Source organism: Caretta caretta, chromosome 11, assembly GCF_965140235.1.
Source record: "Caretta caretta isolate rCarCar2 chromosome 11, rCarCar1.hap1, whole genome shotgun sequence".
Lineage (NCBI taxonomy): Eukaryota > Metazoa > Chordata > Testudines > Cheloniidae > Caretta > Caretta caretta.
Genome location: NC_134216.1, coordinates 50,064,844 through 50,081,348, shown reverse-complemented (window position 1 = coordinate 50,081,348; position 16,505 = coordinate 50,064,844). Strand labels below are relative to the sequence as shown.

At 44.3% G+C, this 16,505-nt stretch overlaps 1 protein-coding gene across 1 annotated transcript in view; it reads right to left on the bottom strand.

The window, feature by feature from the left end:
• Positions 1-16,215, bottom strand: part of ITGAV (integrin subunit alpha V) — an 86,649-nt gene extending 70,434 nt beyond the window's left edge. The window contains exons 1-2 of the mRNA XM_048869332.2: positions 15,845-16,215; positions 4,058-4,185 (exon numbers count right to left, since the gene is read on the bottom strand). Of these exons, the coding sequence (XP_048725289.1) occupies positions 4,058-4,185; positions 15,845-15,999 (283 nt within the window). The 5' untranslated portion in view covers positions 16,000-16,215. The remainder of the gene's footprint in view (positions 1-4,057; positions 4,186-15,844) is intronic.
• Positions 16,216-16,505: the final 290 nt, after the last annotated feature.

The window sequence follows — 16,505 nt, the reverse complement described above, 5'->3', positions numbered from 1 at the left end:
AGTGTCCAAGACACACCTTTAGCAGAATCCAGAAACCATAAAGCTTATCAAAGACAGAAATACAGACAAATTCTGCTCTCTTACACGGGTGTAAACAAGAGCAGATTTTGTTCCACTATCAACATTTGAAACCATATTTAAAACAAAATTCTCATCTGTTTTACTTAGACCAGCTTAAACCCCAATCCTACAATTTGAGTGGCATGACCCGGGTTCCCACTGAAGTCACTGACAATCTGCACAGAAGTCCTGCGTGGAATGGATTGCAGGATCTGGGCCTATGATTATTCATATTGAAATTATGTTACTATCTAATATACTTTACAGCATTTACAGTTTATGTTTTTTAATTACATTCAACTTGGACATTGAAACCATACTCCTTCAATTCACAGGTTCACATCATTTAAGGCCAAAAAGGACCATCTGTAGCCTGTATCAGAGGCCACCAAATTTTATCCATTTACCCCTGAATTGAGCCCATTAACTTGTGTCTGGCTAAAGTATATTTTTCTGCTTACAGCTCCAATTTAAATACAGCTTTACCTCTACTAGCAAACAGTTTACAATCAGTTTCGCTTTTTTGATCTTGCACACTAACCCAATGCAAATATAGCTACTGTACGGCAAGGGAGTGTTTAAATAAAAGTTTGCAATAAAAATACATTTTTATAATAGGTTTAAAAAAAAGTAATTTAAACTTGTGGCCCGAACTGCATAGTGTCCTTGAAAGAGAGCTACTGTGAATGTATAGAGGTATCTGAGCATCTTGGAGTAGACTACAAACATATTTCTCCTTAATCTGTTGGACAGATGCTAACTAACTAACATCCAGTGGATGAAAATGAACTACAAGATTTGAAAGAACTATGTTTAACTGAACTTTTAAAAATACAGCCTGCACAGATGGGGCTGCCATCTTGCTTTCCTTGACTAGATAGTAATATCTAACTCTTATATAGCGCTTTTCCATCAGTAGAATTCTCAAAACCTTCTTCCTACACAAGAAATTTTACTCCTTTACATCATTTATGGGCTCCTACATGGATTTCTGTAATCGTGGCATACTTATCAGTCTGCTGTAAAAATGCTATAAAATTGTACTACTGACTTAATCCAGAATACCAAATTTTCAAAAGAGATTGCTGCAATGAGGAGATGTACATGAGCAGTATTCTGGTCGACAAAGACATCTGTATAGAGGTCATTGTCTTGATTGACAAGCCTCAACTATACTAAAACCAATCTTACCCTATTGGAAAGGACTGTTCAGGGTGGTTTGCAGAAGTGTTATAATCAATGATTTGGAGTGAATATAAAACACAGGACACCTGAGAATCTGAGTTTCTAAAGCTCATGTAACATCAGAAGTGTCAGCTGTGTTAAACATTCAGATTCCGGGTGTTCTGCTCTTCAGTCTTGTTGCCTGAATACGGCTTTGAGTACTAGTCCATCCCTTATGTGAGAGTCAGAGAATATTTCTGATATCAGGAGTATGTTTGTAAGATTTATTTGCCTAAAACATGTTTTATACTAATCTTTCAGGACTAAATTAGGTAACCACAGGTTCATATTTAAGTTGTCCTCCCACAACCTACACTCTTTTACCACCTAACTTTGGACATGAGGGAAACGAGAAAAGGTTTCTTTGAGGCAAGGACCTGGGGTGAAATCCTGGCTCCACTGATGTCAATGGGAGCTTTGCCATTGACTTTGATGGCGTCACGATTTCACCCTTGTTGTATTTGTGCTGTAAAGCACTTAGCATGCTTTAGGGCATTGTGAAATAAAGGTAAAAAGATTAGTCTTATTTCTAGATACATGTTAAGAAATATTTTGAAGAACAAATATGTGATAGACCATTATGATATGTAAAGCTAGTGCCCCAACTCTACTTTCCAGTCAAATCCAACCCCCCAATTTCATGACTCTTACCCTACCCTGTTCAGAAGCGGAAAAAAGCCTAGTAACTTGAAAATAATCATTGTACACAGCTTTTATGCCCTAAGCAGTCTGACAAACTGACAGCTGTGTACTGAGATTTTACAGCGAAAACAACATGGTTTGTTCTCAATGAAGAAAGAGCCAAAATCTTGATACAAGTTTTATACACACTATGCCAAGTACAGCTTTCAACTATTTAGAAATTAATAAACAGAACAATTTCCAGTATCGTATGCAGATTTCAGAGACTTTGGGGAGATACCTTGACAAATTAATGCAATAGAAGAGTAGCATCTTCATTGTACTGTAGTATAATTTACAAATTCTGAATAAGCATGACAACCTATCAAGCCAAAACTCACGTGCGCATACATGTACATAGATAGTACTGACAGACATACGGATGGATGGTGACCTGTAATGATCTAAATCACCAGTACTTCCTCAGGCCACATTAATATAGGTCTTGCTAATCCACACTCATGACATGCAATGGTTTTTCCACATTCTGGCCTAAAACAAGCAGTGGGAAAAAGGATTCAATACCCTTTGGCTCAAGTGTAGGAACACGTGCAGTGGATTATCGCATAGCCTGCTACAGCTGGTGGAAATCACTAAGTGTAACAGAGCGTGAAGACTGAATGGAACGATAACATTGCACAGTATAATACATCACAAATATTGTTTTCCATTTCAGTACAGTGCTGACATGGGTTAATTTCTCATTGCATACCTATTGAGAAATCCTGACAAAGATGTGAGGTAAGTATTGTGAAATGACTGGAGTTGTAAAAACCCCATTGATTTCTGTTCATGAAAACCTTTGCTTTTGTTTCAGTTTACACCCACAGGTTTCAGTTTGAGGTTTATGAATAACCTGAGTGGGAGTTGCACACATGTAAGTCAGGGCCGTATTTACCATGTAATGTCTTATATATTTCAGAATACAAAAGAGAAAGTATGAATTAATAACCAGGGCTGTATCAGGTTAAGCAAAACAAATTAATAAAGAATTACTTATGATCACATAAGCTTCTAGCACACACTGAAATTCTCAATGAGAAAGAAGAATAAGCCCTGACTAGTGAACCAAACCAAGAGAACTTGCATTCAAACTAACTGGGACCACAGCCCCTCATCTGAATCTGAACGGTCGCACACTGTCAGACATTGCTTAGGCACAGCGCTTCTCAGATGTGGCCACCAGGGGCCTTTCTTGTGGCCATGACAGCCTCCTGGGCAAGTACTGGCCTCTCCCTCTCTCTCCCTGTTGCTCCTGGATGCACTGCCCTGCACCGTCTTGGGAGACAGGTGGGGCACAACGCTGCAGGAGCAAGGCGAGTTCTTGACCAACCTTGCGGAGGCGGTGGGTTTCAGGTTCCAGCAGCAGGGGACGGTTGGGCAGCAGGCTCCAGCAGCGGGACTTCAGGAGCCTGGTTGCAGGGCTTCGGGTGCCCTCCAGCCCTGGCTCCGGTCCCAGGCTCCCACTGCCACAGGGCAGGAGATCGCCCTGGGTGTTGACTCTGGTCCTGGCCGCACAGCAGCAGGTTTCAACCTCTGGCTTCAGCTGCACAGCCCCCTGCTCTTACCAGGCAACAGCAGGCACTGACCCCTAGCTCCGGCCCTGCAGGACACCCCCCCAAAATCACACTGGGCCTCCACTGCCTTTCCCAGCCCCACAACCATCCTTCCAGGCCTCCCTGCCTCCCCCCTCCAGGATTTAATTTGTCCTGGTGCTTGCTGAGAAAAGTGATAAACATACAAGTATCATTTTTCACCTGGGAAGCTGTGATAAATAATACTCGTTGTGAAAAGTACTATTCGTATGTTCTTTAATATGAAAAGTGATATTAAAGAGCATACAAAAATATTGCTTTTCACACCATTATTCTTATTACTAAGTCCACAAATAAAAACCTACATAAATAAATTACAATGATTTGGATGTGTACATGTCCATATTTATTTGTTTTTCCTAAAGTTAATTAAGTATTTTAGGAAAAAGTGTCAGTGTGTGTCACTCTGAGGCTACCAAAAACTTTGTTGTGAAAGCCCCCTGGCTTAGGAAATCTTACCAGGTCCATCTACTTACAGCAAGTAAATCACACTTTACCTGTGGAATCAAATATAACTGGCTGGCAGTTTTTGTTGGAATTCCAGTTACACTTGAGCACCTGGCCTCCTTCTACAATGTCAGGTTGTGTAGTGTTCGCTTTTGGAGCACCCACCAGAAGAAATATCCTGAAGTAAAAAAGAAAACAAACAGAAGGTTCAAAAGCACAGTCACTAATTAATAATAATAATTCTTAGCTCTTATACAGTGCTTTAAATGGTTATGTAACCATGGTTCTAAGACACAAACTTAGAATTTGGATCCAAACTACTTCAAGTTTCAGGGATGTTTAGATTAGGGGGGCTGTTTTGGATCCTGTGTAAATGCAAGTTAAAACAAAATTTTGACTAAAAACCAGACAGCTGAGAAAGTGTAAATAGAGATTCATGTTTAAAATATTTCCTGATGGATTCTGATTTCAAACAGACCTTTAGCTGGACAGCCTGTCCTTCCCTCCTTGCATTATTCAATCTCGTGTGTGTGTGTGTGTAACAGAAAGGGATGTAGTGTACCCTGGTTAACAAACAAACAAAAACAAAAAATAGTCTGGCATCACATCTAGTTCATTTCATACCTAAAAGCAATTCAAGGCAGATAGTCAAAGGCCAACCTTGATAAAAATCTGGGATTTTTCATCTTACAATATGCTTACTGGTAAGTCAGCCTAGTAGTAGCAAAACTTTTTTTTAAAAAAAATTAGGCCCTCCAAGAACCCGAGCTGATGTCAACCACACATTTGCATATTTGGCATATGACTAAGTCTTTATTGAAACCCATCAAAAACGAACCTTTTCTCTCTCACATCCATTCTAATTTTTAAAATCTTTATGTGTATTTAGATTTGCATTCTGCCCAGTGGCTGCTGTGACATAAGGCTGTGAGAACTTGCAGATTGCAAAAATCTATTTATATATATTCAGATTGGGAGTGACAAAAAGAGAGAGAAACCAATTCAACTCAAGATTATTACATCTTTCAGAAACTTGGACAATTCCGTGAACCATGTTTGACTAATCAGCACTTTCTTTAGGGTCTGAACCTGAAACACAGTGTGGATATATAATAAGAAGAGGCAATTACGAAGCACTACTGTATTATTTCCATTTTATACTGAATACTATGACACTGTTCCCCCCTTTAAAGCCACGGATGACCATTTTCCTCAAATACTTTTTAAAATGCAGACAGTGAGTAAAAGTGCTACTACCAATGCAGAGAGGAATGCTTAATAAAACAGAATCACAGAACCATAGGGTTAGAAAAGATCTCAAAGGGCATCTAGTCTAACCCCTGCAAAGATGTAGGATTTGTTGTGTCTAAAACCATCCAAGACAGATGGTTATCTAGCCTCCTTTTGAAAACCTCCAGTGAAGGAGCTTCCATGACCTCCCTAGGCAGTTTGTTCTATTGTCCTACTGTCCTTACAGTTAGGAAGTCTTTCCCTGAGATTTAATCTTAATCTGCTATGCTGTAGTCTGAACCCACTGTCTCTTGTCCTACCCTCTGTGGCAAGAGAGCAACTTTTCTCCATCTTTTTTATGGCAGCCTTTTAAGTGTTTGAAAACCACTATCATGTCCCCCCTTAATCTCCTCATTTCAAAACTAAATACACCCAGTTCCTTCAGCCATTGCTCATATGGTTGCATTCCATCCCTTTGATCATCTTTGTCGCTCACCTCTGGATCCTTTCCAGTTTCTCTACATCCTTTCTAAATATTGGTGACCAAAACTGGACACAGTACTCCAGCTGAGACCTAACCGGCACTAAATAGAATGACTCACATGCTATGCCTCTGTTAATGCAACCTAAAATTGCATTTGCTTTTTTTTTTGCAACAGCATCATATTGCTGACTATTGAGGCTGTGATCCACCATAACTCCCAGATCCTTTTCAGCAGTGCTGCCGCCCAGCCAGTTAACTCCCATTCTGTATTTGTGCATTTGTGTTTTCTTCCCTAAGTGTCATCATCATGTTCCCATTACGCCTCTGGCATTTAGGGCAGCGATGAAGCTCCTCCATTCCTGTTTGTTTTTGGCAAGTCTTTCAGTGGTTCCTCAGCTGTGCCCCAGGTTTTCAGCTCGGCTTCCACAGCTCTTCGCCATGTTGTTTTTGGGCGGCCTCGTTTTCGCTTGCCTTCAGGTGTCCATCTTATTGCTACTCTGATGATGGAATCAGTTTCCAGGTGATGCATGTGACCGATCCATCTCCAGTGCCTCCTGGCAATGATGATGCTCAGATCCTCTTGGCTGCACTGTGTCAATAAATCTGGATTTGAGATTGTTCTGTGCCAAAAGATATGGAGGATTTTTCTGAGGCAGGTTGTACGGAATGAAGACAGTTTGGACATGTCATACTTTCTCATTCCCCAGCATTCTGCACTATAAAGTAGTGCTGAAAGTACACTGCTCTTATAAATCTTCAGTTGGTTTTGGTGTTGTATTTTGATGATTTCCAGACTGTATTTAAGCTCCTGAAGGTGTTTCTGGCTTTATTGATTTTGTACCGGATGTCCTGGCTTTTTCCACCGTCCTGGCTGATGGTGCTGCCCAAGTACGTGAATGTTTCTACATTGGTGAGCACATAATCCTCTATCCATACTGATGATGGTGAGGCAATATTAAAGGTCATGATGGCTGTCTAACTGCAGTTGATTTTCAGTCCAATTTGCTGGCTGAATGTGTCGAGTCGAATGGTTTTTTCTTGTATATGGTGTTGGGTATGTGATAGGAGAGTGACATCATCTGTGAAGTCCAGGTCTTCAAGGGATGAGAAGAGTGTCCATTTAATGCCTCTTGGCATGTGTTCTGTTGTACGCTGCATTACCCAGTCGATGGCAATGCTGAAGAAGATTGCAGACATGACACACCCCTGCCACACTCCTGTTTTGATTTCAAAAACTGAGCTCACTGTGAATGATACTGCATGTAAAGCTGTCCTCTAGTGTCTGTCCCTAAGTGTAGCACCTTACATTTGTCTTTGTTGAATTTCATTTTGTCATCTATAGCCTAGTTCTCCAATTTATCAAGATCCCTTTGAATTTTAGCCCTATCCTCCAAAGTGTTTTCAAACACCCTCCCCACAGCCATCTTTGTGTCATTTGCAAATTTGATCAATATACTCTCTAGTCATACACCAGGTCATTAATAAATATAACAACACCAGACCTAGAACAGATCCCTGTTGAACCCCACTTGAGACCTCCCTCCAATCTGACATCATTCCATTGATAGTTACTCTTTGTTTGCTGCTACCCAATTATGTATCCACTTAATGGTAGTTCCACAGAGCATGCATTTCTCCAGCTTACTTATCAGACTGTCATGTGGGACTGTGCCAAAAGCCTTGCTAAAGTCCAAGTATATTAGGTCCACAATATTCTCCCTACCCACCAAACCAGTTACTCTGTCAAAGAAGGATATCCAACTGGTTTGGCATGATTTGTTTTTAGTAAACCCATGTTGGCTGCAAGTGATTACCCCTGTTTTATACATTGCTCTAGTAGCTTACCAGGTATCAAGGTCATGCTGACTGGTCTATACTTCCCCGGCTTCTCCTTTTTAAAGATGGGCACTACATTATCCCTTCTCCAGTCTTCCAGGATTTCTCCTGACATCCATGAATTTGCAAATATTATTGCCACTGATGCCAAGATTTCTTCACCTAATGCCTTCAGCACCCAAGGGTGAATATCAGGCCCCTCTGACTTGAATTCATTCAAATTAGACAGAACATCTCTGATGTGTTCTTCACTTATCCTGATCGGCATCCCTTCCCCTTTACTGCCTATGGTAACTTCACCAGTCATCTGGTCACATATTATTTTTGTGAGAAGACTGATAGAAAGTAGGCATTGAGCAGCTCTGCTTTCCTATTGTTTATGTCAAATATGTATTTGTCAGAGCCAGAGACTCCAGCCAGTAGTGGCAGAAGCAGCCAAAGCAGGGTCTGCTGCACTGGTGGGAGGAGGTAAAATGGGGCAAACTGGGGCAATCCCTCCTTCCACACCACCTGGACACAGAACTGTGCAGAGGAGACCATACAAACATAATGAGGACCCTAGGACCCAGGAAACATCGCCTCCCTCCTTATCTGCTCATGTGGGCTCCATATTCAGAGAACCTTCAACACTTTGGAGTGGACTTTTTCTGCCCTATGCTGAGTGGCTGTTTGTTCCAGCTCTCCCCTGTCCTCACTGGGTATGCCCTGTGGTATAGCCACGGCTAGCCTAGGACAGCTGACTTTAGCTTGTGGGGCTCAGGCTAAAGGGCTAAAAATCATGGTGTAGATATTCAGGCTTGGGCTGGAGCCCAAGCTCTAGGACCCTTCATCCTTGCAGGTCTCTGCTCTGTACCCTTCATCCCTCTTCTCTTCCCTTTCCATTTACCTCATCCCCTCCTAACTAAAGGAGGGGAAAAATTGTGGAACCAACATGTTCTTTGCTGTCATCACATTGTTTGCTCCGCTTATGTGTTCTACCCCCTCCCTCACCCTGTGTCTGTCTAGTCTATTTAGATTGTAAGCTCTTCAGGACAGAGACTGTCTATTACACTGTGTTTGTACAGAGCCAAACACAATGGGACCCCTTTGTTGGTTGGCCCTTACGTACAAGCAAAATTAACGTGTTAAATAAGAAAAGAATACTTCTAGCAAAAGGAAGAGAAAAGACAGCACACCCAGTATATCTCACCCCTAGAAACTCGTAAGAACATACTATGTTATAGGATCCCCCTGTCTATGCTAGGAATATTTTCAGATAGATTTTAAAACCAGAGAGAGCCATAACAGAGACCTGGCTTTAGAGAGCTTTGGATAGCATGGCTTGTTTAAACAGAGTCAGTCTTAAAACTGATTCAGTGAAACTGATTCAGATAGCCATAGTGTAAGGCTGGCAAATTAGTTAGCTAACCAACTTCAACACTGGTTAGAAAATATCCCCTGTGTAGACACAGCCAGGTTTCTTAATCTTCTCTACATTTCAGCAGCTGCTTTCTAAACTGTCACTTAAGCAATTCTTAGTGCACTTACCAAAGTGAAGCAAGGGTGCACCAGATTTTCAGTTGGGGTAAATCAGTATAGTCAAGGGAGCTACGTAAGTTATACTAGCTGAGGATCTGGCTCACTGTTTTGAAATCAGTCAGAATGATTCCTGAACAGCTAGTCATGTTACAAGTGAATCCCAAAAACTTAAGGCCTGATCCAAAGCCCAGTGAAGTCAATGAGATTCTGTTTTTAATGTTGCTGGTTTTCATGCAGGGATAGTAGGACTGGTGGTGGCAGTCAGAAATGAAACAAAAAGGTACTTGATGTAGTCAAGACAAAGGAGTGCTTGTTTCAATGCAATATGCAGTGCACCACGGGTAGGTATCCCAGTGTGCAACTCACTACTGTCCACCAGTGCATTGTCTTTTGGAAAGTTTTAGCAATGCATGGTGGGGTCAAAACTAGTCGTGCCTCCAGGGTCAAGTTCCCATCATGCAACTTTCTCCAACCCATAATGCCATCTCTATTCCATAATTTTTGTTCCTATTTTGAAAATCCCATGAACTTGCAAGGGACTTGTCACAGTCCGTCATCTCTGACGGAAGCATGGAGCCGGCACAGCTCTGAACTATTGTCATGAGCATTGCAACCACGGGACACATGATACTCCGATATCTGCAGAGCCTCAAGAAGAGCCACGGAGAACATGATGATTCTCTGGAGAAAAGACTGCAGTGGGACATAGTGAGAACCAATTCAAGATTGTTGGTGGTGTTCACAGAGCAGCTGCAAATGGTGGAGTGCCAGTTCTAAGCCTGAGAAACGAGCACTGACTGGTGGGATGGCATTGTTATGTAGGCTGGGGATGATGAGCAGTGGCTGCAGAACTTTTGGATGCGCAAGGCCACATTCCTGGATCTGTGTGCTGATCCCCCCCAGCCCTCCAGTGTAGGGACACCAGAGTGAGAGCTGCACTGACAGTGGAAAATCAAGTGGCATTCACACTGTGGAAACTTGCAGTGCTGGATTGCTACCAGTCAATGAAAAATCATTTTGGAGTGGGAAAATCCACTGTGGGGAGCCGTTGTCAGACAAGTGTGCAGGGCCATTAATCATCTCCTGGTACACAGGGCTGTGACTCTTGGCAGCTTGCAGGGCCCAGAAGATGGATTTGCAGCAATAGGGTTCCCAAACTGCAGGGGCAATAGAGGGCACACATATCCCTACTCTGGCACCAGACTGCCTTGCCACAGAGTACATCAACAGAAAGGGCTACTTTTATGCAAGAACTGGTAGATCACTGAGGATTCTTCACAGACATCAATGTGGGCTGGTCAGGGAAGGTGCATGATGCTCACATCTTTAAGAACAAAGGGCTGTTCTGAAAGCTGCAAGCAAGGACTTTCTTTCCCAACAGGCAGACTGCTATTGGAAACATTGAAATGCCAACAGTGATCCTGGGGGACCCAGCTTTCCCCTGCCTTACGAAGCCATCCACCGACCACCCTGACAGATTCAACTACCAGCATAGTATCTGTGAAGCAAAGGGGGAAGAGTTGTTGCCAGCATGTAGGGCAGAGATAGAGCAGCTGTCTGCTGAGTTTGAATAGCCAGACACAGGGGCTATCAGAAGAGCTGAGCATGGAGATATAGGAGCTATATCAGGGAAGCTCTGGAAGAGCACTTTAACAGAGAGCCACAGTAAGACACTGTGGTGTTCTGTGTTCTACATGGCTCTGCAGTTTGGGGACCAGTTACGAATTGTGCAATGTTTGATGCACATCTACGATCATAAAACTGGCAATGCACCTACTAATTTTGTGGTGCTTGCTGTACATTTATGATTGACAGACACAACGTCACAATGATCCTATGAGTCGTGCCACAGTTTACAATAAAAACTAAGTGGGTGCTCTCATTGCCACCAGACACTCTGCAGCATATGTTCAGAATTAATGAAGATTAATTATTTTCCAAACAATAAAGTTTTATCGAGTAACAAAAAATGCTGCAAAAATTATGTGCAAGTTAAAAATAAACACATTACAGCCTTAATAAATTTATGAAGAGGAGCTTAAAAAAGCTAGGTCAAGTAAAGAGTCGGTGACCCCCTAAAAAACAAAAAACACATTCTACGTAGCAGCAATAAAAAAGGCTACGAGATCAATGATCCATGTCACAAGTTTGGCAGAAATCGTATACAGGAAAAGCTGTGTTATCCAGCACTTTACCAACCAGAAAGCTCTATAAACCAGCATTTCTGATCTTCCCTACCTGGCTCAGTGTGGCTCACCGGAAGTGGTGGAGGGACAGCAACAGGGGCTCCATGCACTGCCCCCATCCCATGGGCAGAGGCAGCACACACAGCCGCCTAGCCACACCTCTGCCTAGGAGCAGCAAGGACATGCAGCTCCCTGCAAATGGCGACCTGAGGTGAGCGCTGCAAGAATCTGACACCCCGCGGCCCCTCCTGTGCCCCAACACCCTCAGCCCTGAGCCCCCTCCCACACCCAAACACCCTCCTTCTTAGTAACTGGAATTTTTGACTTACCAGCAAACCCCCCTCCCCCCGCCCCCATTCCCCCAACATGCCAGATAACAAAGCTTTTATTGTAACATGATCCAATGTTATGTCACTAAATGCCTTTTCCTAATATAATGAAAAACAGTTTTCTGGGATTTCTGCACAATGGTCCACTGAAGATACCATGTAGTTTGTTGTTCACTGCTTATTTTCTCTCACATAGTGGTTGGACCAAATGGGCAAGCTATGTTTTTACATACATTGTCAAGCTTCTGCGTACCACAAAGGAAGAATCATGGATCTGATCCTGCACCACTGAAGTCAATGAGAGTTTTGCTATTTAGCCACAAGCATGCAGTGGGGATAAAGAGAAGGCTAACTGTTCAATGTGTGACACAGGAAAATTTTGTACACAAGGGACAAGCTTCAAGATTTATAATCAGCTTTTTGGAGGGGACTAAGGTTTATAACTTGTGCTTCATTCCATTCTTGACGTTAAATTTTCTGGACGTTAAACTTCGCAGCTCCCATAGGCCAGGACTAGCGCTCTGGGTGGAGCAACGCACAGAGCTGCCTGGCCAGTCCTCCGTCTAGCAGCTGAGCAAGGGGGATGTCACAGCTTCCAGGGATGTCACCGATTCCAGGGGAAACCCCCAGGTAAGTGCTGCCCAGAGCCCGCCTCACCCCATCCCATGCCCCAACCCCCTGCCCCACCCAAACTCTGCTGCTTCTGGGAGGGGGAGGCACGGAGCCAGGTAGGGAGCCTGCCGGCCCTGCCAACCACCCCCCAGCACCAGGAGGGTGCCCGGGCCGCATGCCACCACCCGCATGCCCCCAGCACAAGCAGGGATACCGGGCCGCACGCCACTGCCCATGCATCCCAGCACCAGCGGCGGTCCCAGGCCGTGTGCTGCCACCCGTGACCCCCCCCAACACCAGTGGGGGACCCGGGCCGAACCCCAAACCTACTCAGAGCCAGTGGGGGGCCCAGGCCGCCCTACCCCAGCGCCCGTGGGGACCCCGAGCAGCCCCCTGCCAAGCAGCCAGGCTGCCCTCCCCCAACATCCGCAGGGGCCCAAGGAAGCTCCCCGCCAAGTTTTATTCACTGGTATTTTTAGTAAAAGTCATGGATAGGTCACAGGCAGTAAACAAAAATTCACAGCCCTTGACCTGTCCTTGACTTTTACTAAAAATACCCGACACTAAAATATAGCCTTAATTATGATCACTGCTTTGTATGTATGCAATCTGGTGTAAATATCAATAAGTTGATATTTCAGAATGTGTGTCTCTTTCGCAGCAAATATATACATTTATGAAATATGCAATACAGCTAATGATTCTGCAAACACCTGAACCGGTCCATTGTATAAAATGTAGGGTAGCACATAAAACCTTGATCCTGCAGAGTTATACATGTTCTTAACTTTAAGGGCATTAACAGTGAATAATTTCATTGAATGGGACATGCTTAAAGTTAAACAGATAGTAAATCTGCAGTATTGAGGCTTAATTTTGTAGGGTAAGCACACAAGATACATATTTTGACTGCATAAAGATATAAAAAAATTAAACAGGTACTGTTCAAAAACAAAACATAACAAAAACAGTCTCTCTCATTTGGCTGGTCATCTGGAAAATGCCAGTACTCTAAGGGTTAAAAGCAAACAAACACTATAGTAAACCAAAAAGAAAAGGAGTACTTGTGGCACCTTAGAGACTAACCAATTTATTTGAGCATGAGCTTTCGTGAGCTACAGCTCACTTCATCGGATGCATACTGTGGAAAATACAGAAGATGTTTTTATACACACCGACCATGAAAAAATGGGTGTTTATCACTACAAAAGGTTTTCTCTCCCCCCACCGCACTCTCCTGCTGGAGAAAACCTTTTGTAGTGATAAACACCCATTTTTTCATGGTCGGTGTGTATAAAAACATCTTCTGTATTTTCCACAGTATGCATCCGATGAAGTGAGCTGTAGCTCACGAAAGCTCATGCTCAAATAAATTGGTTAGTCTCTAAGGTGCCACAAGTACTCCTTTTCTTTTTGTGAATACAGACTAACACGGCTGTTACTCTGAAACCTATAGTAAACCAAGACCGTTTACAATAAGGCATTAAGAGGTCAATCTGACTCCCATTAAAATCAATGGGAAAATCCCCCATAATTGACTTCAATGGGAGTTGGATCAGACCTTTAGTGCCAGAAAACAATAGGAGTATCTCATTTGTTTACATATTTACTATTGTTACTCAAGATATACAACCAAAGATAATAGTATCAAACTTGCAGAATGAAGACAGCACAAAAAAATGTTGCAACCTTTACAAGTTAAGGCAGGGTGACTTCTATTTAACTGGAGGAACAAAGAATGCAAACAAGACTGATACTTTGCAAAAAGTGTTACTCAATATTTATATAATTTTATAAACAAATTCTAGCTGTTAAAACCAAGAGAGGAGTAGAAAAATCACCCCATATGTCAGATGTATGCAAGTCTTCTACATCTAAAGTTGATTTTTGGAGGGGTGGGAAGGGCACAAAAAGGGAGAACTATAACATGTATCCCACCTAAAATATATAGATTAATTAATTAATTATAATACTCTAATTTGAGAGTTGATAGAAGAACTATGGAACACTTCTGTGAATCACCAACTACATCATTCTGAATCCTTATTTTAAGGTGCCAATTAAAATCGGACCGCAACATCCTCAAATCTCACACCTTCAAGAAGAGCACACGAACAATAACAAAATCTCTACAGCACTTTTGATCCTTTAGAACCCTCAGATACTTCTCAAAATTTATATACCATTGAAATACCTCCACCTTTTCAAAGGGCTATATCAATGGAGTCAAACAGCTTCATACACAAGATTGGAGTGGGAAACAGATATTCTGATTACACAAAGTCAGCAGAAAAAAATCCGGTATTTTTGTTACCTGCCAGGGGAGCGACTTGGGCAGATTTTTAAAACAGGATACTCAGTGTATTGTACTCAACAACGCAAATACAAATCCGTGCCTAGATTTGCATACATAATATTTACCATGATTATGACAGTCTTGCAATACTGTTAAGAAAATTTTCCAGCCCAAGCACATAATCTATTCCCCTGTCTGTAACTCTGAGGAGTATGAAGAACTATATATTTTGCACACCAGTTTTAAAACAAAAGTGACCTGTCCTATATTTGCAGGGAGTAGCATTTTGTATACCCAGTTTGCGCAGACAAAGCATACGCAGGCACACATAAAAGGATGGATCTGTTTTTAAAAATGGCCCTTAGTGCCCACGCAGTACAATTTTTATGTTCTCATTCAAAAGCCAAGCCAAGATTGAACTGCACAAGATTATGTTTGGGCCTAATGAAATCAGTGGAAGTCATTTTGTTTCAAGTGGGCTTTAGATCAGTATACCCTGGAAGAATGAAGGGATGATTCCATCCACCTGGGATTTAAACCAATTGTTTCAGGGTGTGGATATATTTAAATCCTTAATGTTAGGCCATTTAGCCATCCCCCTCAGAGCAAACAGGCCAGCACTAATGCCTGCCATCCGCTTTCTTCTGAAAGGCTTAATACAGAGAACTTGGTTGATTTTCTCCCAAACAAAATATAAGCTACAGTAGCAATTTAGATGCTTAGGTAGCCTCCTTTTAGCTCGGTTCTTATTATTGTGTGAACTTCTGAATTACTTTTCTGGCTGACAAAGTTCTTTGCCACTGGTGATAATGGATCAGAGTTTCAAAAACAGAGTTTCCTTCAGCCACCCAGTTATGACTTCCACAGCCAAAAGCCACTCACACAACGACCTCACTCTTTCATAGAAAGCGACCCTCAACATTGTACGCTTGGGATGCATCTCTTCAATCTCAAAACCACAGTGCGAGGGGACGAGAGAGGGGAGAGGGCCGGGAAAGAAATCAAATGTTTGGAGAGCCGAGCTAGAGTAGAGCAGGATGTTCGCCCGCTTCGGGGGCCAGGGGAAGAGGACGGGACTGGAGGCTTTGTTCATTTCACGAGTCTCCCAGCCCTCCAAGGGTGACCAGATGTCCGGATCTGACAGGCGCAGTCCCGATAGCCGGGGCTTTGTCTTATATAGGCGCCTATGAGCTCCCTACCCGCGTCCTGATTGTTCACACTTGCTAGCCCCCGACCACCAGGGGCCACAGCCCCCCTGGGGACTCACGCGGCCCTGGAGACGCCAACGGGGACCCAGGCTGCAACACCCCGCCAGCAGCGTGCGGACCCCCGCCCCAGATACGTACGAGGAGGCGTCCGGGGCGAAGAAATCCACGGCGAAGCCGAAGTAACTCCCCTCCGAGCCGGAGTACACAGCCGGGCGGTCCACGTCCAGATTGAAGGCGCCGCCGAGCGCCAGCCAGCGGCCCAGGAGCAGCAGCAGGCGGCAGAGGCGAGCCATGGCCGGTGCCCCGGCGCCTGGCGATGCCCAGCGGATGCCCGAGCGCCCGCCGGCCCCAGCAGCCCGAAGCGGATCCCGCGGGCGGAGGGACGCCTGGCAGTGCCCGCTGCCGGCAGGGACCGAGGCGCGGGGCGGCGCAGGGCTCCGCGGCCGGCTCGCTTCCTTTTCGGTTGTGTTCCCCGAGCGACTCTCCCCTGCCACTGGGGCGGGCGAGGCTCCGCCTCTGCCCGGCGGCCAACGCGCCGCCCCACGCCGGGGCGGGGGGAGCCGCATCCTGTGGCGCTGGGGCAGGAGGGAGGAGCGTCCGGCCGAGGCGGGGACGCGACAGGGGCGGCGGCGGCCATGAGGGCGGGTGCTCGCTTCGCTCCGCGCACCCCCTCCGCCCCCCGCCGGCCGGGGAGGGGAGCCCGCCGGGGCCACCTGCTGGGCTGCTCGTGCGGCGGACCTGGGGCGCCCCTCTGTGAGCGCCAGGCCCCGGGGCGGCAGGAGGTGGCGTAGGACACTTA